Source organism: Talaromyces proteolyticus (genome assembly GCF_021365285.1).
Source record: "Talaromyces proteolyticus strain PMI_201 chromosome Unknown BGW36scaffold_10, whole genome shotgun sequence".
Taxonomy (NCBI): domain Eukaryota; kingdom Fungi; phylum Ascomycota; class Eurotiomycetes; order Eurotiales; family Trichocomaceae; genus Talaromyces; species Talaromyces proteolyticus.
The window spans coordinates 1,983,501-2,004,158 of record NW_025764286.1 but is presented as its reverse complement, the minus strand read 5'-3'; the positions used below and the strand labels follow the sequence as shown (position 1 = coordinate 2,004,158).

The window sequence follows — 20,658 nt, the reverse complement described above, 5'->3', positions numbered from 1 at the left end:
GAGAGAATCAACATCTAACCTGGGAGGCCTTCACTCAAGTATAACACATGTTTCCGACTCCTTTTACCCTGAAAAGTGGTCTCATTTTCAAACCCTGAAGCTTATTATATCCCATTAGAAATTTTTTCCGCGTCATTCGATGAATGCTGTGAAGGGGATGTACAATGTATGTAGACCCGTCCCAATGCATTGATTATGTGTTTGATTATACTGACGATGGATGTGGATAGAGAACATCAGAAAAAATAAATGTGCAGGTACGTTTTCCTACCAGAGTAGAGAAGAAAGGAGGGGAAGAGACTTTTCTGATCAGATGATAGGACTGTGGATCAGCAGCTGGAGATGTCAACTCGAGAAGGGCTAACTACCAACGTTCTGAGCCATCGGAAGACGCGTTGCCTGTATGTGTGCCAGTGCGTATGTAAACACGAGGGAGAAGTTACTAAGAATGGAGTGCACAGTCTCCCATACGTACCGGCACTTCGGGTTCGAATCGAACGCGCCGATCACCAGTTGAAACCCGCTCGCGTCATGGCATGCCGGAGCAACAAGTGTCTCGGCAATCGTTTATCTCTATCGCAGACACCGATGAGCAGCCAGAGAATGAGGAGACGAATGCCGATGTCGATGCGGATTTCGAGGCGGCGGTTCTTAAAATACGCCAGATTGTAGCCGCGAAAGCTGCGACAGATACGGAGAATAGACGCTTGAAAGACGAGAACAAGGATCTGCGAACACAAAATACAGGTTCTGAGTCGGACAAAATAAGGATACGGGAACTGGAAGAGCAAGTTAGATTGTTGAAAGAGAGAATCTCCAGCATTCAATCCATTACCCGACTGACGGGGATCTGGTGAAGAATAATCTCTAGCGTGTTTCAATTGTTTAATGTCGGTACAGTCCCTAAGTGTATGTATGTATCATGGACCTAAACCTACATATCCTTTCATATCCAACACTAAGGAGGTTTGGTGTGCAGAATTGCTTTCTATTTCAAATGTTGTTGTACAGTCCATTCATATGTGTATCGCTTGAACCTATATGTCTTTTTTATACCCAATTTCTTGTGATAAATGAGATGAAATCGGATAAAATGGTATGTAGTGCTTTTAATTTAGATGAACTAGATAATTGACTGAGTTGATAATGGCGGAGTTGAGAGGTAAGAGAAAGCCGAGTTATATATGTATAAAACAGAGTATTGTTCTACCCATAACCAAGTGCCACAAGCAGACCAATATACTGTTAAATCTCCTGATTCAATCAACATGCGGCTAGGTGAACGTCTAAAAAGGTAATATTCCAATCCATCCTAGTGTTAATATTCATCTATCTAGACTACTAGCTGAAGATTGATTATTTTGCTAACACTAACAATTTTACTGTAAATTTATAACATATCGGTAACTTGTCGACTAATGTTCCTTTTTCACGATGGGGATGTAATGATGTTAGCATTAGATGATTTGGCGCTATTTTTCTTTAAGCAACATTTTCATAAATATGAGTGCCTTAACTGGGATGTAGAGCGAGTTTGTTCTAGTTGCCTGAAAATGACATGTTCTTATAAAATGCTGATGTAGCTTGTTGAGGAAGATATGCTTAAAGTCTGCAGAGATTTTGGGCATATAAACTAAACTATAAATAAGGCAGTTTGGAATAATATAGCATATAGATGCCTATAGCTTGGATAAACTGGATAACTGACTAAGTTAATAATGCATGAGTTAAGACGAAAGAATTTGATAAGACAACGAGTGTTCGTGCCTCAGACGGACTAATATGCTGACACAAATAAAGTGTCATATTCACTATTTTCCTTCTGATGTTAGATATAATATATATCATCAATCGAAGGAGCATACTCATGACTTTTCTTTCTTTTGCAAGTGTTCTCTTATCGTTTGATAAAATCTTGACTGTACCTTGTAAACAGAAACAATAGCCTTTTACGCAAGGAACACACTTAACTCGAATTAAATTGAATTAAGATCGATTATCATTACTCATTCCCTTCATCTGACACATGCAGTTCGGAAATGATTAGAAAAACACAGTAGAACAGTACCCAGCACTCCTCTCCCACTCGCCCATGATACAAACCGATCACAGAACAGCACCCAACCCCAATGCCACAACGGCCACAAGACCACCCTGCACACTACCCAACCCTGTAGCCGCGGCAGCACCTGTAGAAGTAGAGTGCGACGAGGAGCTTGACGAAGTGGGCGCAGCAGCGTTCTTCTGGCCAGAGCCCGCAGTCGACGTAGATGAAGAAGAAGAAGAAGAAGAAGTCTCGCGGGGAGACGAAGCAGAGGTAGCCGACGCGACGGCAGACTGGCTGCTGCTAGTGCTAGAGGTGTTGCTGTAGGCCTTGGCGGCGTTGCAATAGGATGTCTTTGTTTGCTCGGCGCCGAATTGGCCGCTGTCGCCGGGGCAGTTGTTGTAGCAGCTAAGAATATCAATGTTAGTGAAGGGATGTGTGGAAGGAAGGAGGATGAGTACGTTAGGACATTGTTACTCTGCTCACAGAGACATGGCCAGTCGTTTGGCTCGCAGGCTTTGAGCTGTGGTGTAGTCGAGGTGAGGCAGGCGTCAAGAATGCTGGGGATATATATTAGCATATGGTAGGAGCTGAAGTCAGGTTACGGCGTACTACTGAGCGGCACAAGTCGCGCGACGAGACGCGGCGGCGGCTAGGCCGACAGTGAGAAGAGAAGCAATAGCGGTAGTGACACGCATGTTGATGTAGAGTGTTGAGGAGATGGGTAAACGAGTGAGTTGGAGCGAGTGACTAAAACGAGCAAGGAAATAGGTAGAGGTAGGATTAGGGGTGAGGAAAAGATTCCTGGAAGCAAAGCTTTATTTATGCAGAGCTCCTGCCACAACAAAGGCATCTGTAATTACAGCATTACAGTGTTATTTATATATTAATACGCTCGCGGAGAAAGGAGTCAATAGCTCCTTCCCGTATCGGAAGCCCCTTCCTTCCGCATCCATTAACATATACGATAATACACAATACACGTAATATGCAGTATTCAATGCAGTACAAAACACATACTATCTATGCGACATGGCAACAAGACAAGGTACATGTTATTGATTGGCAAGGACAGGAATGTTGTGGTCGAACGCGCGCCTTGATTTGCGGCTCTAAATAGTACTTTGACTAAAGTTCGTTAAGGATTCCGGATCGACAGGACTAATGATTATCTACGTCTTAGTTAGTACAGCCTGCACTTCACACGTAGCTACCAGTGACGTGCAAATATACAGGTAATAGGAGTATGGGTGACTCGATAATTAATTTCGTTCATGTTGTCGATATAGTAATAAATTGAACACGCATAATTATTAGTTTCTTGTCGCAGTGTGTACATTGCTGAGCTAAAGTTATCCCTAGTTACGCTGTCACACTGTTACGCCGTTACAGGCGCCCCACTGTTTGACAGGTATTAACTGTTAGCGGCCAAGTGTATTCAGATACGTCAAAATTGAAGTTAATAAATCACAAGAAATAAAGTCGCATAACGTTCTTTCCGCAGCTCATCGCTCGACTTGGGAACAGACTTTTGCTCGCGCCTTGCATACAGGTGATAATCCTGAAGCAAATCACGCGGATGTCAGAATGAACTAAATAGGGTCGAAGCAGCTTTAATTAACGCCGGAAGAAGTTTCGTCGATGGGAAGAAGACTTTCGCTACTTCGAATAATGTCTTTCTGCTCGTCTAGGCCAGGCATGACCTGATCAAGCCACACAGTCCCAAGGCTGGTGAACCAGTATCTGCGGCCAGTCTGGCGGAACAATTCGCGAGCCTGCGCTTCGTACCGAGTTGCGCCATGCACATCGCCCATTTGACGTTTGACGAAAGCAATCGAGGCGTACACAACCACCGTGCCAAACCCTTTGATGCCTGGATTATTGTCGTACACCCACAATGCGCGCTCCCAGTGTTTCAGCGCCGCGATCCAGTTGCCCTGCACATGCTGAACGCGTGCGAGGCCGATATTCAGCCGGCACACGCTCATCGAGTCCTGCTGCCCCTGCGAAATTCCAATGTGCCGCGTAAGATCCCAGTAGATGTCCTGGGCGCGCCAGTACTCTCCTTGCTGGAGGACTGCTTCGGCTAGGCTGAGACGGAGCCGGAGGGCTGGGTTGCCCTTTCGTTTACTCGAAGTGTGGATGATGTCGAGTTTCGCGGATAGGAGCATCTCAGCCTGGGTGGGATTGCCAAGTTCGCAGAGTGTTGCGGCGAGATGGGATACTAAATCGCAGTTTGACGAACTGACGGCGACAACGCCTTCGGGGAATAACGCTGAATTATAATAAACCGCTTCCAGGACTTGGCGGGCTTCTTCAAAATTTCCCTCAAAACGACGAATCCGCCCAAGAACAATTGCCTTTTTTTGTAAAACAAGTTCTTCCAGCGTCGAGATATGGTTTCGATTCATAGGCTGGACGTTCTGCAGAAGTTGAAATGCCATATCTAAATCTCCTTTATTTTGGAGATATTCAGCAGAGAGGATCAAAAAGATCTCCCCGGAAAGCGCATTCAGCTGGTTATTAGTCGTGGGGAGATCCATCAGACTGGCCGTCATGGATGAATCTTTGGGACGGAATATCTCGGTTCTCCTTGCCATGATCATCCTATCAAGGCATTCATCACGAACTTCAAAGCCAGCAGCAATCTCTTCGGCCCGCTCGAGAGCAGCGATCTTCCAAACCCTTATCGATAGAACCGAGCTAGCGACTAGAGTATACGCCACAGTCTGCTGGATTGGCAGAGAAACATGGTCTACTGCGTCGAGTGCATCATAATGTTGGAGTACATGTCGGACCTGAGCGATATAAGCCGGGCCTAGGTCATTAAAGCTGTCCATCGAAAGTCAACTTTAAATCAAGCTACAAGCAACCACATCGAAACTCACTCCTCCTCCAAATACCGATCTCGAGGAAAGGCATGGCACACTAGCAGAATAGCCTGGACCATCCAGCGATTCGGGTATTGCAGCAACAGCTTACACCTAGCCCGCGTACCGGCATGCATCCACAAAACACCGCCATCGCCATCCATATCCACCAAACCAGAGTCCTTAAGCCGGTTAATGGCAGTCTGCAGCTGTTCTGGACTTGAGAGCAGCGCCGATAACGTCGGCTCAATGCCAGCTTCTTCGGGCGTCACCGTTGCTGGTTCTCCATTCGACCCCCACGTTCTGAGCGAGCGTCCCGCTCGCGCCAGTATCGAGCGAGGAATTCCTGCGTCGCCGTCGAGATAGGTGAGCGCGTAGGCGAGGATGGTGGTGGAATCGTCGAGCTGTTCCAGGCCCGGATGTGCAGGGACTAGCTGGTCGAAGCCCTGGAGAGCGGGGGGTCGTCTAGGGCGTTCGGGGAGGTTGGAAGTGACATGGCAATCTGTATGCGGGGTGGAGGAGGCGAGTCTAGAGCTATTCGTCGCCATACTCAAGGTGGCTACAGAATAACAGTGAACAAAATAACAACGAGAAAGAAAGAAAAATAATGAATAAATCAATAAATCAATAGATAGATGGGTAGATAATGCAGTGGCACCGAATGTCAAACGAGAAAGAATCGTTATGCGATAATGGGAGTATTGTGTGCCGTGGGACAGGCAGACACCCAGCCCATTTTGAAAGAAGCTCCAGGCACACTCGATAAGACAAAGTAGGAAAGGCTTGCGGCTGAAGAGCGCAGCCTAGGAGGCAAAGGAATTCACACAAACACGCAGCACTAGATGGTGATCCCCTAGCAGGCTGACTGGCAATGTACTGCGGCCAATCGTGGCGAGTCACCGAGTGGAAGCAAGCTGTGCCTCGACGAATGGGGGTGCCGACGTATGCAGGCTATGGCCGCTATGCTAGAGCTATCGCACATTGATTCATCCATCATCACAAATAATACTAACCACCAATATGAATTAATTAGCAGGTGTATGCAAATGCAGGTAAACAGTAACTGAGGCGATGCCCCACCTGCAGCAATCGGATTGCAGCCCGCTTTGTAACTCCGCCGGTACACTATCACACGCCGCGTACCAGGTGATCACAATACGATGCTATATCTTCTTCTTCTTGGTCTTCCCTTTCTGGTTCCAATCCCCCTTCCGCTTCCCCGGCTTCGACGGCTTCGACGTCGTCACGCCCAGAATCATCTCTTCCGCCTCGTCGTCCCCCTCTGCCTCCTCCCTCGTCGCCTTCTTACTCTCCTCATCCAGCCTCAAAATCTCCGCTGCATCAGGGAAGCCCGAAACGCCCAAATGCTGAATCACATATGCCACCCTCTCTACATCCGCAGTCGTAAACAGTCGCGCCGTTTCGTCCGCCTCTCGCACCTCCCCATTCAGCCGCTGGCGGAACTTGACAACCTCCTCGTAGAGCTGGCGGTACTCGTGCATATTATACTTTAGATTCAACCCGCTGCCATCCTTCCTAATCAGCCTCGTGGCCTTTTCGTAATTCCGGCGATTTTTCTCGGATATTGGGAACGAGTCCACGCATAACCACAAAAACAATTCATCGCTGTAAAAGGGTATCTCGTTCGCTTTCCCCTCTGTCGCCAGCGCGAGGATCAGCGATGCCAGCGCCGGCCCGACCGCGCGGATTGGGCCCGTGAGCATATCCAGACTGTCCTTGGGGTATGTCTCGTCAATGGCGTCGAGCGAGGGCTGCTTGTCGACCAGCGCCTTGAATGCGTCTGCCGACGCCTTGCGGATGACAATCGGTTTATTGGTTTTCAGCATGCCAGGTAACTGAGGACGAAATCGACCACGTTGGCTATACAACCAGAACAAATCAGCGCGATTCCACTTTCACCCCAAAGGATTACGCTTACAGCTTCCAATCAAGCAATTTAATCGCCTCCTCCTTGTGTAGGAACATTCCGTCATACTTCTCATCCGCCTTGAGAACCTCATTCTTATTCTGATTGCTACTGCTATCTGTAGCCTGCGCCGCGCGATCGCGAAGTACTTGCGGGAGTGTGTTGTATCGCCAGCTATCTAGCTCCAGTAGCGCATCGGCCTGTTTCGCATATGTAGGGTTGTTCTGGATTAATCGCTCAGGGTGTTTTCTGTGCTTTCGCACGTCTCTGGCGAGCAGCCGTTGTTTGTGGCTCTCCCGCAGCGTCGTCGGGTAGAGCTTGAGGAGTTGGCTGAAAGTGGATGGGGTGATATCCCAGGATGCGAAGGAGGGGAAGGGTGGCATTTTGGGGGGTTTTCTGTTCAGTGCATGAGGGGATATTAAGTCTGAAAGGGTAGAGAAGAGCTGTATTGGAGAGAACTTAGTCTGGTTGGTTTACAGCAGAGCTCTCTTTCTGCCGGAATTTTTATGGCGGTGTAATTAAACACCAACCAATGGTAGAATATGGGAGAAATATCAATAATCGATCCCTTACATCGGCCAATCAAATACAATACAAGCATCAATTGAATTTATGTTGCAGAATTGTTATTGTATATAACGTGAACTCTATACACGCATGAATTAAAACATCTATCAAAACATATCTGCTAAGCAGTCGAAAAAGTATAACAGTGTCATCATCGTAAGCACTCCTGTTGCGAGGAGAGGCGTGGCGAAGGCAGGCGTATTGTCTACGCTTAGCCCACGATTAAATCAGTCCAGCTGGTAAGAATGCGTTCTCGAGTCAACATCCAGCCTAACCGCCTTGATTCTCGAACAATTTACCCGAACAAATACAAATAACACATTCAATAGAAGAAGGGAGATTGCCAAGTATATATAGATGATCATTGCTCTTGGTACGCAATGACCAGAGTGGGATCATATTAAGACCAAGAAAGACGCCAGTCGCCTATTGGCGCGGCTTGGGGTTTGCTTTCTTGGGGTTTGCGGGTGGAGTCTGACCAACCCGGCGACGCTCTTTACCGGAATTCAGCGAGACGATTGCAGGTGGAAGTACTCCGTCGCCCTTTTTGCCTTGACCCCTTTTCAGGCTGGTCACTACATGGTCCGCTTTCGTGTCTGTGGTTGTAGGCGTTGCGGTCCCTTCATCGTCTTCCACCTCAATATCATCTGGTTCTTCACCATGACCAATTTCAGACGAACTCGGACTGAGGCTTTCAGAGTCCGAAGCGGCTTCGAACTCGTCATCGTCGTCGCTAACTAAGCTAGGTGCCTGGTTTGATTCGACTGTATGAGGGCTCAGGTTCTCGGTCATGTCCACCCCATCCATACTATGTGCCCCATCCAGCTGCAGAACAACTGGGGAGGAAGCAGGTGGGTACGGAGATACATATGAGGCTATCCTGGTAGGTGTGGTAACATTGAGACCACGGGACTTGCTCGAAGTGCGAGATATCTCGTGACCCTTGCTGCTCGTCGGCCGTTGAGAGGCGGCCTGAGGCATGGTCGTTCGAGCAGGCAGCCTTCCACCATGAATAACTTTCGGTCGATCTTCGTCTATAGCAGTAGCCTGGTCGGCCTCGTCATCGGACTCTTCTTCTGACGAATACGCGCTCATATCAACCTTGACCTTAGCGTCGCCCACAATCTCACCCAGGTTCAAACCCGAGCCAAGATCGGCTAGAAGGGAAGATAGATGGGGGGTGTCAGCTGATGCAATGAACGAGGAATTTGGAGTGACAGGGCCGGTCACAGTAGATTTCTTTAAGGTTAAACTCCTTGGTTTGGGACTAGCCTTTTTACTAGTTGTTGGAGAATTTTCGAATTGTGAGGATGTAGGAGGGCCATGTTTGGATGTTCTATCGATAGAAGACGCAGTTCGGATGAGAGGGTGAACGTAACCAGGAGTAGTGGTGTTGGATGGTTCTACAGGACCACCCACCACAGCCCCAGCCTCGTCGACATCGACTGTTTCTCCGCATGCTTCGGCTGCCGCTTCGTGGCTAGCAAAGGTACGGCTGTGAGCAATTCGACAATGGTTGATAAACCCTTGAGTGCTGGAAAAGTCAAATCTTCGACAGTCAATGCACACAAGTTTGACTAGCTGATTGTCACTCTTGCGTTTGATGATCATGGGCCCAGCCTTGTCCTTGGGTGGCGGATATCCACTAGGCAGAGCTTGCAGCCTTGTGTTCACACTTCCCCGCTGAGACCGAGATTTGCCCGCAAGCTGACCAGTTTCAGTCACATTTCCTCTTGTCGATCTTGTATCCATATATCCGTAACTTGGTAAAGGAGCGTTTGGAAGTTCGCCACCGTCGAACCGCTGATCAGGCAGCAACCACTTGGCGTAGTGTCGAGAGTAAGGTCCGTCAACCACACCCCAGGGTGATGGTGATGTAGGGGATGGACCACTTCCCGAAAATGGGACAGCATAACCGTCGCCGCTGCTTACTGATTGTGATATTCCGTACGAAACTGAAGCAGGATATGGTATTTCGGCACATCGTCGTAACTGTTCTAAAGCGACCTGACATTTTGCAATCTCCTGATCAATAAGACGGAGTTCATTATGTTTCAACAGTACCTCGAGGCTAAGTTGTGCATCCAACGATTGCCGTAAAGCACTGATTTCCATCTTCGGCTTGGGTGGGCGGTTGTCACTTTGCGAAGATTCCTGTCCTCCATCGATACCATAACGAACGGAAGGTGCCATACTTGACAGTGCCTGGTCTGGAGCTGCAGATGTCGGTTTCAAAGTCTCGTTGCCACCTTCCTGCGAGGGAGTCCAGTTCATGTTGCTCTCGTCGACGTCCATCGTAGAGGCTTGGTTCATATTCTCGAGGCGGCACTTTGTTGGCGGGTGCTCGTCCAGCACAGCGATTATTTCGTGATCGTCGTCCCGTTTGCGTTTGAGCATCTGTAGGGAAGGAGACTCTAAGACAGGCGACTTGCGGTGAGGCGGCGTTACCAGCATCTCTGCCACGACTTTATTTCCCCCTAAGCTAGATGTCCACGGCAGTAACCGGTAGATACCTTGCGACAGCGCCATCTGGCTGTGTCTGTATGTCTCTGGTGGTGCTCACCACTAGAATGGTTTAGGTCGTTAAGGGTGTAAATGAACGACCCATCAGGTTACTTTCACGGCGTCAGCGCCGAATATATCGGATAAATCGAGGGTGCACAGGGGGCCCCCTGCGGTGTTTAGGCGGTAAATCCGGATGCTGCCGGGTTAGGCTGACGGAAATATTGAAGTAAAAATGGTTTTCGTAGAAACCAGAACGCAAGACAGTTGCTCACTGTCCTTGGTCAAATAGGGAGGCGGCGAATGCAAACGCTGGTGCAGGCGCAAACGGGCGCAACTTCACATGCGATGCGTCGCTAAGGACGACGGGACGAGTCTGGGAATAGGCTGCTTGGGCCGGTCACTCGTGTCGAAAGAAAAGAAAATGCTGGAGTCGACGTGTAAATGGCGGCTGTTCGGAAGAATTCAAGTGAAAAGGAGTGGGTGGTCTGTCTATACAGACAAGACAAGACCGCAGGCAAGACAAGGCAAGAGCACGGACGGGGAGGCGTGTCGCGCTGGATGGAGTAGTCTGTCGGGCCGGGAAGGAGCCAGCCTGGTCGGTACTGGCGTGGGTGACGGCAGGTTCTGGAATCTGGCAATTAGCGTGGCTAGTTCGTAGGAATAACAGATTAATAATGCCACGGCCCACAGCAAATCCGCAGCAGTGTACGTACTATGCGCTGACTAGTAGAGCGTAGTGTGTCCAGCCGGCTGGGATGGGGGAGAAGTGTAATAGAGTGTACGAGAAGGAGAAGACCACGGAAAGGAGAAGAAGAAGAAGAAAGGAGGAGAAGGGAAAGGATTACGACTGGAAAAGGAGAGGAGGTCAGTATTAGAGAAGGGGCCAAGTCGGGCTGAAACGCCAGGAGCAAGAAATGGCGACGAGGGAGGGCTAGTAATCGGGAGACTCGTTTATTGGCATATTATTAATAACGCCCTCAGTCTGAGAGTCTCTCTCAACAAAAAGAAGCAAGAGCAGAATGGCACATAAGAAAGGGAGAGCAGGAGGAACAGGAATGCGGCGGCAAAACGACTAAAGAGCGAGTGGAGCCAGCACTAGCACCCACCGCGCGGCCCACCATCTGCACTAATGCGCGTAGTTCGCAGTCCTGATTGGCCTTCCATTCATGCCTCGCTCTATCGTGGCGCGACAGCCTGTCGCCAAGGGCCAATCAGCGCAGGCCACTCGTTGCCCGTATCAGATACGCAGGCATTATGTGACTGTTGATAAACCGATTCCAAGTCACTAACCTCCAGGTACCTTGGGATACCCCAGCAGACAGCTTATACGGCCTGGCTGCCGTCTTCTGTGCCTCTCTGGTTTGCGTGGGCAAGCAGGGATACCCGTGTCAGTGACTCACCTGTGAGACAATAATCATACAAATGATGCAAGGCGTTGGTCGAGCCTGGGACTTAGCGGATGGGTCCAGCACACGTCTCGGATCTCCGCGTAGTGGGGACGGCCACAAAACCAGCGTCACCTTCAGCCTAAAGACGTCCGTGCGAAGGCGATACATCATCACTCTCTAATCTCTACTATTTAGTCTCGCTGGGTGAGTGTTGTAAGATATGTTTGATTGAATATTTATTTAGCATCTTGTTTCGACTAATACCAGTAACATCGAGTACTGCTTGTATGTAACAGCTGACGGAGGTCCCGGTGGGCCGTAGGTGCTGTCACTGGAGTGCATGCAACCCAGCACAGCACAGCGATAACCTGATTGCACGTCGACGACTCAACAATCATCACCAGAGTGAATGCTAACGTACATCGCGTGCCTCGGGTGCAAACTCTAACGCGACTGGATAGCGGATGCCGTTCTAGATCTGGCCTGTTTGCACCTTGTTTCGGCCCTGACAAATCACCGTGCGAGCTCTTATACTCTCCGATATCGAACCTCGGTCCTGATTGGTGGTGCCTATTTGATACTATCGAAGATATTAGTTACAACTTTGAATCGAATACAGCACCACGAAAGTAGATAAGGCATAGGAGCTCTTCCCAGATTAATACAATAATATTTTCAACTTTCTATATTGTCCATGGGCGACCTCCCAAGACGTCTCAACTTGATCTAACATAATTAGTATAAATGCAGGTCAAAGAAGAAGAAAACCTTGATACCATTTTCAACCTTTTTGTCATTTTAGTCTAGTAGCAGGCTTTCTTAGACATCTCAACGAACAGACTTATAATGGTCATTCCTAAAATAATAGCTAGCCTCTAACTCCAAGTGCATACATGCATAAATGTAGGCAATAGACAGTCCGATATCATTCCAGATCCAACCAATGAATTGACTGCTTTTGCAAGGCAGGACATTCACAGTTCCTAGCCACTTCTTTTGTACAGCATCCTTCATCCTGCAATACGATAATACGAGGATGATAGAAATGTCGGCCTCGGTTGACAAAGTGAAGACATCCCGAAGATAGCGGGATCGGGGTTCGTATTTTCAACCAACTTCCCTTACACTCGTCCAGTATCGCGAATGCGTAATACGAAATTGATAATTACAGCCGCCAATAGAGCGACGGCAAGCAACGACGGCCCAAAGCGGTCGTCGAAACCACTCTGTCCACGCTTCCGAATACTCTGAGCGCGCCAGTGGAAGGTGAACAGCGCATAGATCATCGCTGCCATGGCGATGATGGTGAACAAGCCGGCGGAGATGCGACCGATGCGATCACCGAAATTGAGAAGTCCAATGGCAAGACCGCCCAGGATGACGGTGAAGTTTAGCCATGAGAGGAAGGTTCGTTCGTTGGCGAAGAAGACCTTGGGCTCGACACGGGTGGGAAGAGCGATGCGCTTGCCTGGGTACTCAGATCATCAGCACGATAAAGGCGGTGAATTTAGCTGCGAGCACAAACCTGGCGCAGATTGAAGGAGGGGCTGCGATGACATGGTGTAGCCTGGTCTAGTCTGATTAGTGTTGTGTCTTGATAAAGACCAGCAGCTTGATGGACAGGAATTCCGGCCCAGCAGCAGATCCATGCAATTGAGTCAAGGCTGGCTGGTTAATGGCTTCAGTCAATTACTCACAAGTCTAGCAACGCCAGTCAGAGCCCTTTAGAGATGCAGCCTGGTGAGAGAACACAGGGAGCGATATTGTGGTGGCGACACAAGATGAAGAGAAATCAACGCTGAGCTTAAGCTCGCAGCGAGAGAGCCCCGCCAGCCAGAGCCCGCTTCCGGCATTTCACGTGCCATTGAGCTCCGTTTCATTGGAACCGGAGACTTAGATTCTCCGGTCCGACAGTGATTTTCACGCTATTCCGCTTTCGGGACCTTCGCGATCTATGCAGCGATCCCAAAACACGACTAGTCGCCCATCTCCGGTGAACGGAGGTTTCAATGGTGATGCTTCGCGCAGAGTGTCATTGAATTTCGAAACATTAATTTATTATCAGCTATCTGGTCTGTACTACTGTACTACGTACCACCACTTCTACTCCTCCCATACAGCCTTCCTTTCTCTTGATCCCTTCCCAAACCACGCGAACTGCGCGCGACTGAAGCCCTGTCTTTACCTCTCTCTCCCCGTCAAGCCCACCGGTACGCTCTCCTCCGCGGACGAATCTGATTTGCCATTCTCCCAAGTCATCCCCGTGAGCCCCCGCACTTTCTAGCATTTCGCGACGTCAACACTAACAAATTTCCGAATCGAAGTCGCCAGCTTCCTCATACAACCGCTATTCATCAGCCGACGCGCATCCACACAACCACACGTACCCCCATAAATATTGACGAGATGGCAGTCGAGCCTGCTGCCCCTTCTGCATTTGTGCGTTTCGTCCACGCGTCATGCCTCTTATAATCTATTTCCCTGCTAACCAGCTGTTGTTCGCATATCGCAGCCGGTCCCTCCCGCTGAACTCTCCAAAATTGCGACTGAGGTTCGTCAATCAGTCCCGTAGCGACTCCATAGACAATGTGCTGTGCTGTGTATATCTATATAGGGCAAAGGCAATGGTGTTGAGTTGCAAAGTCAATCGGGCCGGATAGCTATGGCTAACACAGTGACTTGCTCCCATAGGCATGCGATGCCGCGCTCAAAACGTCAGAAGGCTACGACCATCTTGCAGTCAGCTCGTGGAATTCCGCCATCATTGTACGTTTCCACTTAATTTTATTAGTTTATTTAATCGGACGTGACTAACAATCTTCTAGAACTCCGTTCTAAAAGGCCTCATTGCTGCTACCACGCCAGACCAAAAATCTCCTCCCCCATACCGCTTCACCGTCAACAGCACCATCGTGCAGCAAGGCGTAATCGACAAAGCCGCCGCCGGCGGATCCGACGATGTCGGCAAGCGCGGCATGCACTCTGCCTCCGGCGCCTTCTGGGACGTGAACCGCGACGGCATGTGGACGTTCAAGTACCCAGGCGCGGAGGAGCGTGGCTTGGACGTCGTCGTCAGCGTGACCTGGTTTGCCATGAGTTGAAGAGTCGGCCTGCACCCTCCCCCCACCCCCAAAAAACGTCGATACGTGTCTCCCTGGCTGTAGTTTCCAGGGATCCATTCGCTGTGTCCCGACGGTGTTGTAGTGTATGACGAGCGAGAATGCGCTGGTGTCTGGTCGCAAGAGCTGAGCTCGATATGCTTGCTCGAATACTCGAATATAATAACATAATCTCCACAGAAAGCATCACATCGCATCGGGTTCTGTTCTATTGGCCAGTCAGTCGCATGAAGTGAATGTATCAGTAGTGTGATATATTTTTCTTTTGATTTCCCGAGGGCGTTTTTTTTTGTTTTATTATATTTGAATGATCATGATTTGAGGCTATCTCCGCTTCACTGTCTATATTTCTATATCACTTTGTTGTTTCTTTTTCCTTTTTCTCGTTCAATGGAATTTTTGGCTATTTGATAGCGAAATATCATCTCTTGAATTTCTACTTAGTCTCAATACGCTTGCAACTCTGGCATCCTACCTCCAAACCCATGTACTAACATTGAAGAAACCTAGACCTTCAAACGGGACATAAAAATATCAATAACTACTCTATCATATAGTATGTATGAACATAGAAAATTCGTACATTGAGGCATACTGGAATAATAACTATTCCGCTCCCATCCATTCCCGACTCCAATATCCCAACTATCCCGGACGCCCATCAAAACGCCATGCTAAATGATAATCCCAAGCCAAAACAAAGTGCTATCCCTCGCAAGATAGAACAAAAAAAAAAGAAACTACCGCGGCTCCGAGTAATCATTCAACGCAACACAGACTGATCCGCGATGGTGGCCGCTGTACTGCCGAATGATGGTCCCCGACGCCAACTCCCACAACCGCGCGTAATGATCGCTGGAAACGGTGACGAGGTAGGCCGAGTCCGCCGAGAACGCGCAGTCCCACACCCAGCGCTGGTGTCCGGCAAGTGTCGTTTCGAGGAAGAGCGTCATCGTGCTGGTGTCTAGGGGTGGGCCGTCGGGTTGCACTGGGAAGGCGGCTTGCGGCTGCGATGACGTTGCTGCAGCTGCAGAATTGGTGATCTGTGCACCTAACATGCTGAAGTCGCTGGCTGCGAGGTCGCTAGCTGTGCTCCGGAGGGTGACTGAGCTAGAGGAGGCAGGGGTGTCGGTGCCGTTGGTTGTGGTGCCGTTGGGTTTGGTGGTGCTGGATGTTGGGGGTGCGGCGGCGGAGGCTGCCACGGCGGGTGGGTATTGGGGATCCAGGTTCCAGATTTTTGCAGTATGGTCGGCCGAGCAGGTTGCGAGGTGTTTGACATCGGGCGAGAGAAGGACTCGCGTGAGGTAGTCTTTGTGGGCTTGGAAGGTGGTGATGGGGACAATTCGAGTAACTTCGGTATCCTGGATCATACGCCATATATAGACATTGCCCTATAGTCATTAGCATATATAGTTATGGATGCATATCAAATCATGTACCTTTTTATTGCCAGCGCAGAGCAACGACCCGTCGCTCGCCACGCTCACACTCGACACGGCAACATCATCTTCTGGAATCAATTGATGCGTGCACACGCTTTCGCCCAAATCCCAAACACGCACTGTACCTGCGCGATCGCCGCTGATCAGTTCTCCCTGGTTTGGATGAATAACGACATCATTGACGGCCGCCTTGTGGACGTAGTTCCGCTGCAGACCCCCGGACCGCGTATCCCAAACTTTGACTGTGCCGTCCTCGGAGCTGGTCACCATCCATTTCCCCTCGCAGTGGAAAGCGACGCCCGTGATGTTGTTCGAGTGGCCATCGAATGTCATCACGGGGTTCGGGTTCGACGATTTGATGTCGTAGAGCTTGACATTGGTGTGGCCGGCAGCGGCGAGGTATCGTTTGTCCGGCGTGATGCAGAGACGGTTGACTTGTGAATCAGGGTGCTGGAGGGTGCGCGAGCAGATTCCGGAGAGAGCTTCCCAGAAACTGAGCCCAGGTTAGAACTCTTGCTTTTTTCCTTTCCTTTTAAAAGGGGATAGACGTACCGGATGGTATGATCATACCCCGCTGAATACAGGCGAGGCATTAGTGACAGTACATTCTGTGGTAGGTTGGGTCGGTCTTACCTGTGCATAGAATCACACTCATTTCGTTTTGCGCAAATTAGGTCTGGTTACGTGTGATTGCTGGGTACATGGCACTTGATAAAAGGCGAGAGTTGTCCAGGTTGAGCCTTGCGTGCCACGCTAGGCGGGCCATCGTATTTGATATCCCCGAGGCGGTGAGAGCCACATAGACATAATTTTGTTAGTAAATGTTAATATGCTCAGATTGATGAACGGTTTTCTATTTAAATTTGGAAATTAATCATATTAATAAACGAGAGCTTTATCTATTTCGATAATTGCTAGATCCAATTAGTTCACGATCGAAAATGAAATTAGTATCACATTGTCTAAGTAGCCATCATGAATATCAATTGATATATATATCAAAACAATCGTCAGATTCTAGTCGTATTGCATATCCCCATGATCTGTTCAAATCCCAAAACCGCCCATTCCCAAGTCTAGATGATCAAGATACCGCGCCTGCTATGGATTTCAGAAATACAATAAGTGACAATTTGAAGCTCCTCATTACACATCAGTTCGAGCCTTGCGCCAGCCAAACCTTCTTTTGATCGCGGCCTCATCGCTATTCCCAGAGGAAGAGTTTTTCTCCTGGGAATGACCTTGATCCCGCAACTGTTTGCGGGCCTTGCGACCACTACAGCAGGCACAGCAGCAAGAAGCTAGCTGCACTATAAACCCAATTAAAGTGAAGCCCGAAGCAATCCACATGAAGACTAACATCTGCGTTCCAAGATTGGCTTTGATATTGAGGTCGATAGTGTTGCTCATGAAGACGTGGGCGAAGATGGCGTACATGGCCGTAGCAACGGCCGAAGCCACAATCGTAAAGAGTGCAATGATGAAAGTCAATAGAACCATCGGGAGAGACCACAGACAAATAAACGTTCGTCGGTGATGGGGATGTCGAGCTTTATTGACTTCCGGGTCAGATGATATTGTTTGAGGTGGTCTCGAGGAGGTGCCCAATGGGGCAATGAAGATAGCGAGAAAGCAGAGTATGGTTCCCACGAGAAATAAGGCGAACATCCAGTGAGATGCGATCTTAGCGATTTTAAGGGCATCGTTGATCTCAGCAGGCAAAGCAACTGTCTCACAAGTCAGTATGATGGAAGAATTTAAAAGGACAATACAAAGACGTACTTGTTGCGCCAGCCAGAAGTTCGTTCAGTAGAATTGAGACTGGATTGAACCAGTACAGAGTTTTAGGATGGGAGCAGGAAGTGATTCCACTATCGTCATAACCCTCGCAGAAATTCCACACACCGACCTGATAGAAGTCATGCAGCCCAATAGTCCGAGCAATACTGTTTATGAACACAGCATTGGGAACTGATTGCGGAATGATATTGGAGAGGTCAAGCTTCAGAAAGTAGGTGTCGCGAAGGACAGGTTTGTTGGAGACGTTGCCAATCAACACTAGGACGAGAAAGATCCAGGCAATCAGATAGATGAGAGCGCGGACAATCCGATGCCAGACCACTGTTGAATGGCGCCTCTGGGCTTGCACCGCTTCCCCTTCGTCTGAGGATGTCATTGAGGCGGTCTGCACCAGATACTTGAATCTAATGGATGTTATCCGTATAAAAAGTACTGGTCACTATGGTATCGGCAATTGACATGGCCGACAAAGGCCAACCGCAGGAGGTGTTGACGAAGGTGTCGGTTGGCTGCGAGGAGGGGGATGAAGCTCAGACACAGCAGAGGAGAAATATATCGAGCAGCAGCCTGCGACCGAGGTCAGGGAGTAGGGTGAGCATGCTTCGAAATAGGCGGAAAAGCTTGTGGGCGAGATATGCCCATACGGTGACGGAGCGCAGGCTGCGGCAACAAATGAGACGGGCTCTGGTGGAACATCTAGACTGCGGCGCACAGGCGTGCACATCCTGCCTGAGAGGGGGAGTAGCGGCGGGAGAGGCTTGCAGCTTTGGCGGTACAGAGGTACCTAGGCGCTAACCATGATGCTCATACTAGTGCTAAGTATAGGCGATCAGCCCCGACCGACGCGGCCTTATGTCAAATGATTGGCGTGTGCACCGACTTGATCACCCACCGATCGTGCTGCGAGAGGGCGGCCAAGGCCCACGAGCCCACCATGGCGCCCCCTACATACAGAGTCCGGTAGTACTACCGTAGAAGTCATGGTACGCGATGCTGGATTGCAAAGTTTGGTGGCTGAGCACGACGTCATAGTCCACCCTGTATACGCGTGGAGGTCTCAGTTGTGTGTCCCATGACGGGGTATGGTGATGCTGTCAGAAGTCTCTCACTCGGGAACGACGACGCCATTGATAGCAGAATAGCAGAACTCACAGAGTAAGAGGACTACAGAGAGGAAAATACAGAAAGACAAAAAAAAGAGAAACGAGAGAAACAAGGGCCGATCGTCTGAGAAGGTGCGGCAGAGGCTTCCCCTTCCAGGCAGGAGCGACCCTCGGTCCCCACAGCCCAGGCCTGAACCTAATTACTCGATACTTCTTGCCACAGATATTATTAGTCTTGTTATATGCCAGACAACCAGTGACTCAATTTTTTGAGACTGGCAGACTGCACGGCTTTTCCTTTGTTTCTTCATCCCACACCCATCTCCTGGCTGCGGGCTACAACTCTCCAAGATGCGGCCCTTATGGATCGTCCCAGCGCTGCTGGCGAGAGCAGTGCTCGCTGCCGACACCACCACAGCGTCAACAATATCCGACACTGCAGCGCTCACAACACTCTCAGGCACCAATGGCCAGTTAAGCATTGATGTAGCTACTGGGTCAGTCACCTATGAGTCTGTCACAACAACAACGACCATGCCCACCGGGTCTATCTCTGCAATTCCCACGTCGTCCGGGACGGGCAATGTAACTGGTACAGCTACAAGTACTTCAACTTCAGACACAGTTACCGTGCTGGTTGGCAGCCAGGGAACAAGTCAAACATCCAATGCCACAGGCACTGCCACTGCAACTGCTCCAACGGTCACCAACACCCAGCCGTGCAATGGCTACGCTGAGTTTTGCTCTCGAAATTACTCCAACGTCACTTATGTCGCCGCGCACAACAGCCCTTTCGACAGACAAGGCAATCTCGCTTCCAACCAACAGTACGGAGTCACAACGCAGCTGAACGATGGCATCCGCATGCGTATGTTCTCATTATCCCTATTTGATTGCTTCTACTGACTAATGAAACGTAGTCCAATTTCAAGCGCACTATCAAAACGAGACCATGTACCTTTGCCATACTTCTTGCGACTTGTTAAACGTCGGAACACTCGAAAACTACTTTACCACTGTGGTTCAGTGGCTGCAGCAACACCCTTACGAGGTGATCACGATTCTCATGGGAAATTACGACCTGGTTCCTGTGGGAAATTTCACCTCCCCCATTATCAATTCAGGGCTATCGAAGTACGCCTACTATCCATCTGAGGTCCCCATGAGCTTGGATAGCTGGCCCCAGCTATCCAATATGATTATTTCCGGTAAACGGGCTGTTATTTTCATGGATTACCAGGCCAACCAGACAGAGGTGCCGTACATCCTAGACGAATTCAGCCAATTATGGGAGACCCCGTTCTCCCCAACCGACCGCCAGTTCCCTTGCACAGTACAGAGACCGCCAGGTCTGTCTCCGGAAGACGCCAGGAACCGGATGTACATGGCTAACCACAACTTGAACCTTGATGTCTCGTTCGCTGGAGTGAGTTTGCTGGTTCCAAACACGGCCCTCATAAATGTGACCAATGGTGTCTCGGGATTTGGAAGCCTGGGAGCAATGGCAGAGAACTGTACAGGTGAGTTGATTTACTCGATTTGCTGGAAAATGCATTAACAAAGTTTTCCTACAGCCGACTGGAACAGGCCTCCAAACTTCCTTCTTGTGGACTACTATAATGAGGGCAGCGTCAATGGGTCTGTTTTCGAGGTCGCTGCCCAGATGAACAACGTCACGTATAATGGACATTGCTGTGGTACGACCACCTCAGCGGCACCTATATCCAGCCCATCCAATAGGTTGGTCGGGGTTCTCTTGGCAGTTGCTATCAGTGTCGTTTTGACGATCGTGTAATTTCGTATGTAATTAGTTACCATGATACCTCACGTTAGCGATTTTATTTCCAGTTTGGGTGAGGGGAGTTTGGGGGTTGCATTGTTGATAAACACTAC

General features: G+C 49.4%; 10 protein-coding genes across 10 annotated transcripts; 3 read left to right on the top strand and 7 right to left on the bottom strand.

Annotated features, from left to right (window-relative positions):
- Positions 1-351: 351 nt before the first annotated feature.
- On the top strand, positions 352-857 carry BGW36DRAFT_410394 (uncharacterized protein; the record flags this gene model as incomplete). The annotated part of the gene is made up of 2 exons (XM_046219136.1): positions 352-401; positions 462-857. Exon 2 carries the CDS (start codon positions 537-539, stop codon positions 855-857), a length of 321 nt encoding a protein of 106 aa, XP_046069162.1. The 5' UTR covers positions 352-401; positions 462-536.
- A 1,109-nt stretch (positions 858-1,966) lies between these two features.
- Positions 1,967-2,894, bottom strand: BGW36DRAFT_419310 (uncharacterized protein). The gene is made up of 3 exons (XM_046219452.1): positions 2,657-2,894; positions 2,506-2,604; positions 1,967-2,452 (listed from the first exon to the last, which is right to left on the bottom strand). The coding sequence occupies exons 1-3, from the start codon at positions 2,740-2,742 to the stop codon at positions 2,107-2,109; spliced, it is 531 nt and encodes a 176-aa protein (XP_046069161.1). The 5' UTR covers positions 2,743-2,894; the 3' UTR covers positions 1,967-2,106.
- A 763-nt stretch (positions 2,895-3,657) lies between these two features.
- On the bottom strand, positions 3,658-5,462 carry BGW36DRAFT_362808 (uncharacterized protein; the record flags this gene model as incomplete). The annotated part of the gene is made up of 2 exons (XM_046214398.1): positions 3,658-4,876; positions 4,933-5,462. The coding sequence occupies 2 exons, from the start codon at positions 5,460-5,462 to the stop codon at positions 3,658-3,660; spliced, it is 1,749 nt and encodes a 582-aa protein (XP_046069160.1).
- Positions 5,463-6,077: 615 nt separating this feature from the next.
- Positions 6,078-7,224, bottom strand: BGW36DRAFT_302412 (uncharacterized protein; the record flags this gene model as incomplete). Its single annotated transcript, XM_046211780.1, has 2 exons — positions 6,078-6,795; positions 6,854-7,224. 2 exons carry the CDS (start codon positions 7,222-7,224, stop codon positions 6,078-6,080), a joined length of 1,089 nt encoding a protein of 362 aa, XP_046069159.1.
- Positions 7,225-7,858: 634 nt separating this feature from the next.
- BGW36DRAFT_279887 (uncharacterized protein) lies at positions 7,859-9,937 on the bottom strand (the record flags this gene model as incomplete). The annotated part of the gene is made up of 1 exon (XM_046210210.1): positions 7,859-9,937. A coding segment is annotated over one exon (2,079 nt), but the record flags the coding sequence as incomplete, so codon positions are not given.
- A 2,485-nt stretch (positions 9,938-12,422) lies between these two features.
- Positions 12,423-12,860, bottom strand: BGW36DRAFT_302677 (putative vacuolar transporter chaperon Vtc1; the record flags this gene model as incomplete). The annotated part of the gene is made up of 2 exons (XM_046211816.1): positions 12,423-12,769; positions 12,827-12,860. The coding sequence occupies 2 exons, from the start codon at positions 12,858-12,860 to the stop codon at positions 12,423-12,425; spliced, it is 381 nt and encodes a 126-aa protein (XP_046069157.1).
- Positions 12,861-13,707: 847 nt separating this feature from the next.
- BGW36DRAFT_302556 (Tctex-1) lies at positions 13,708-14,402 on the top strand (the record flags this gene model as incomplete). The annotated part of the gene is made up of 4 exons (XM_046211798.1): positions 13,708-13,740; positions 13,814-13,852; positions 13,993-14,067; positions 14,127-14,402. The coding sequence occupies 4 exons, from the start codon at positions 13,708-13,710 to the stop codon at positions 14,400-14,402; spliced, it is 423 nt and encodes a 140-aa protein (XP_046069156.1).
- Positions 14,403-14,888: 486 nt separating this feature from the next.
- On the bottom strand, positions 14,889-16,608 carry BGW36DRAFT_37575 (quinon protein alcohol dehydrogenase-like superfamily). Its single transcript, XM_046215803.1, has 4 exons — positions 16,496-16,608; positions 16,415-16,436; positions 15,860-16,355; positions 14,889-15,811 (listed from the first exon to the last, which is right to left on the bottom strand). The coding sequence occupies exons 1-4, from the start codon at positions 16,515-16,517 to the stop codon at positions 15,161-15,163; spliced, it is 1,191 nt and encodes a 396-aa protein (XP_046069155.1). The 5' UTR covers positions 16,518-16,608; the 3' UTR covers positions 14,889-15,160.
- Positions 16,609-17,008: 400 nt separating this feature from the next.
- Positions 17,009-18,038, bottom strand: BGW36DRAFT_399987 (SUR7/PalI family-domain-containing protein; the record flags this gene model as incomplete). Its single annotated transcript, XM_046218586.1, has 2 exons — positions 17,009-17,589; positions 17,645-18,038. The coding sequence occupies 2 exons, from the start codon at positions 18,036-18,038 to the stop codon at positions 17,009-17,011; spliced, it is 975 nt and encodes a 324-aa protein (XP_046069154.1).
- Positions 18,039-19,116: 1,078 nt separating this feature from the next.
- Positions 19,117-20,560, top strand: BGW36DRAFT_301987 (PLC-like phosphodiesterase; the record flags this gene model as incomplete). The annotated part of the gene is made up of 3 exons (XM_046211736.1): positions 19,117-19,633; positions 19,686-20,285; positions 20,340-20,560. The coding sequence occupies 3 exons, from the start codon at positions 19,117-19,119 to the stop codon at positions 20,558-20,560; spliced, it is 1,338 nt and encodes a 445-aa protein (XP_046069153.1).
- Positions 20,561-20,658: the final 98 nt, after the last annotated feature.

Coding starts and splice junctions, on each gene's coding strand:
- BGW36DRAFT_419310 (XM_046219452.1), bottom strand. CDS start 2,742: ATGCGTGTCACTACCGCTATTGCTTCTCTTCTCACTGTCGGCCTAGCC. Junction 2,605..2,656: donor GCGACTTGTGCCGCTCAGTA/GTACGCCGTAAC, acceptor ATATATCCCCAG/CATTCTTGACGCCTGCCTCA. Junction 2,453..2,505: donor CAGAGTAACAATGTCCTAAC/GTACTCATCCTC, acceptor TGATATTCTTAG/CTGCTACAACAACTGCCCCG.
- BGW36DRAFT_37575 (XM_046215803.1), bottom strand. CDS start 16,517: ATGAGTGTGATTCTATGCACAG. Junction 16,437..16,495: donor GAGTGTGATTCTATGCACAG/GTAAGACCGACC, acceptor GCCTGTATTCAG/CGGGGTATGATCATACCATC. Junction 16,356..16,414: donor GGGTATGATCATACCATCCG/GTACGTCTATCC, acceptor ACCTGGGCTCAG/TTTCTGGGAAGCTCTCTCCG.